Source organism: Wolffia australiana, chromosome 9 (assembly GCF_029677425.1).
Source record: "Wolffia australiana isolate 7733 chromosome 9, ASM2967742v1".
Classification (NCBI taxonomy): Eukaryota; Viridiplantae; Streptophyta; class Magnoliopsida; order Alismatales; family Araceae; genus Wolffia; species Wolffia australiana.
The window spans coordinates 7,666,046-7,669,077 of NC_135843.1; the positions used below are offsets into that span (position 1 = coordinate 7,666,046).

A 3,032-nucleotide genomic window follows, 5' to 3' on the forward strand; every position below is an offset into this window, starting at 1 on the left:
TTACTCCATTTTAATCTTTATCTAATTTTAGGGTTCATAGTTCTCAATAGAATAGTTTTCCTTCTAGTTCAATTAGTCATGAGATGATCTTGAACCTCCATTCTGTTAAATCTAGCATTGAGGGAAAAAGAATTGGACACAAAATATTAGAAAAACATGATACGGCATATACCCAATTTATGTTACCTGATTGTAATTGAGAAATGCGGCCAGAGGAATACCCTAAAGATACAATATTCCTCATTTCCATTAATTTTAAAACATGATTAAGACTGCAGCTCTCTCTCTCTCTACAATACTATTCTGGACCAACACACAAATGAATAAATCAAATGCAAGAAGCACAGGCATCCCATAGGAGGCGCCTCTCATAGTGATTAATCATCTTCAACCTCCAGCCAGCATCAGCTTTTCTCACAACTCCACACCCTCTGCAACAGCAGGCAAGGCTCCCCCAGTTACTCCACCATCTCCCCCACCAAATTCCGGGTCCAAGAACTTGGCAACGAAGGCCCAGACCCTGTAAACATCCTCAAAGTTTGACAGAAATCCGAGAGAAGCAGTGACAACAGCCACCCTGCCCACCGTCCCTGCTTTCTTCTCCTCTTCTGCTACCTTAATATGGCTCATCAGCCCAATTCCCAGCGAAATCCCCTCTCTCTCAGCCAACTTCTGAACCACCTCCGGATTAACCCGCTTACCATCAACCCCAACCACGTTAAACGCCACGGCAGGCCCACGCTCATACTTCACTTCAGGCCCGTAAACCTGCACCAGCGGCTTCCCCTCTTCGACTCTCAGCTGCAGCAACGAGCTCACGAGCCAGTTCACCAAGTACCGCAGCCTCATCGTCGTCTTGTTAAGCCCCATCTCGTCAACCTGATCCAGATGCCTGCAGATAATCTCCCCCTCCACACCATCATCCTCATCATCATGATCATCTCCACCATGGTCATGATCCCCGGTATGGGCTGTCTTCCCTTGCCTCCTCCCCAGCAGCCGGAATTCGCACTCCGTCTCCCTCGAGATGATGGCGGCGCCGCCTCTCCGCTCCGTGGCAGGCTCAATTCTGCTGTCTCCGGCGTCAAAGGGCGAGGCAGCGGTGCCGGCAGGCGGTCCTGGAAGCCGGAATTCACAGTGTGTTTCCCTTGAGCTGTCGGCGAAGGGCGAGGTGGCGGTGCCGGCAGGCAGTCCTGGAAGCGGGAATTCACAGCCCGTTTCCCTTGAGCTGTCGGCGACGGGCGAGGCGGCGGTGCCGGCAGGCGGCCCTGGAAGCTGGATTTCACAGTCTATCTCCCTCGAGCTGACGGCGAAGGGCAAGGCGTCGGTGTCTGTAGGCGTGCCTGGAAGCTGGAATTCACAGTCTGTTTCCCTTGAGCTGTCGGCGAAGGGCGAGGCGGCGGTGTCGGCGGGCGGGTCTGGAAATTGGAATTCACAGTCTGTCTCCCTCGAGCTGACGGCGAAGGGCGAGGCGGCGGCAACGGCGGCCAGGGGGGCTGCCCAGGGGCTCGGCCAGAGGGAATTCTCGGAGGAGCCGGCCTCACTGAAGACGGGGCTCTTGCTGAGGTCCTCACCGTCGAAGGCGCCGGAGAAGGCGGCCTCCCCATCGCTGAGGTACTGCGGGTGGTCGGCAACGACGCGCACCATGGCGGCGGGCCCGGGGCGGAGAGCTTTGATGGCGGTCTTCTTGATGAGCAGGCAGCCAAAGCCAGACGGGTCGTGGCCGAAGATGCGGTAGAAGGAGGTGATGATGAAGTCCGGGCTGAAGAGAGAGAGCCCCAGCGAGTCCATATCCTTGGGCGCCATGGCCCCAGCGTCCAGCAGAACGTGCCACTTGTTCTGCTGCGCGAGCGCCATCCACTGATAAGAGTACTTAGCGCCGGAGACGCGAGACTGGCCAGGGAAGACGAAGAGCCCGCCGCGGCGGCGCCGACGCCCGGCGCAGATCCTCTTGCGGAGCTCTGCCGAGCAGAGCCTCATGGTGGGCCAGCGGAACCCGGCGGCTCGGACCCTGGCGCCCCGGTCCCGAGCCGCCTGAGCCATCCAGTCCACGGCCTGCGACTCGTGGTCGAACACGGTCAGCAGGCCGCGGCCGCTCTGGAACGGGTAGCAGTCCGCCAGGAGCTTGAAGGCCGCGCCGCGGCTGGCCGTGAAGACCAGCCCGTACTCCCCCTCCGGCACGTTAAGATAGTCCATCACCCGCGCTCTGATATCGTGCTCCGCCGTGCCCGGCTCGGCGCCGCCGTGGAGGACGTGGTTGCTGAGGTTGGCGGAGACCTCGGTTAAGGAGAAGGCGCAGGAACCGCCGAGGTGCAGCGTCTGGAGGTAGGAGAAGAGCCCGAAGCCGCAGTAGTCGAGGCAGACGCGGTGGCCGTCGATGTGGGGGTACTCGGCGGATCTCAGCCGTTCGATCCCCTCCGTGGCTCGGTATTTGGGGTACGTGGCGAGGAACCGCTGCATGGCCTCGTCCAGGTCGGGGATAACGTCGCCGGGGAAGAAGACGTCGCCGCTTTCGTCGCCGCCGGGGCCGTCGGATGGCTGATCCGACGGCTGTCGCCGCTTCTTCTCCATGATCAGGGCCGCGCACTGCGATATTGGTTTCCATAGAGATAGCCGCATGAAGAACCAAACGATCGAGAGCCAAAACCCTAGAAGAAGACGCCCATCGGCCCCCCGTTTTGCAGAGCTTGAGCTGATCGATCGGCTCTTTCCCTCTTCCTCTCTCTACATCTCGCTGTCTGTCTCTCTCTTCTGCAACTCATTTAAGGCGGAGGGCAGAGGAGACGTCGATCCGCCATTAATTCTCCTCGCAGTTCACAATACTCTTTTCTTCTTGTCCTTTATGAAAATTATGGCTCTTCACGAGGGCGTTTCTGCAAGTTTTTGCTTGTGTAATGTCTATTGACTTTTTCAAGATTTTTGCTTGTTTTGGAATGTCAACGATCTGGGGTGTTTTAGTTTTTTTTGGGTATTATTTCTCGAATTATTTCGCCTCTTTATTTGGTCTGTTCACTTCCCAAGGACGCTAAAAC

The 3,032-nt window shown here is 57.2% G+C and overlaps 1 protein-coding gene across 1 annotated transcript; it reads right to left on the minus strand.

Moving 5' to 3' along the window:
- Window positions 1–223: 223 nt before the first annotated feature.
- On the minus strand, window positions 224–2,741 carry LOC144707782 (uncharacterized). The gene has a single exon (XM_078581025.1). The coding sequence runs from the start codon at window positions 2,617–2,619 to the stop codon at window positions 415–417; it is 2,205 nt and encodes a 734-aa protein (XP_078437151.1). The 5' UTR covers window positions 2,620–2,741; the 3' UTR covers window positions 224–414.
- Window positions 2,742–3,032: the final 291 nt, after the last annotated feature.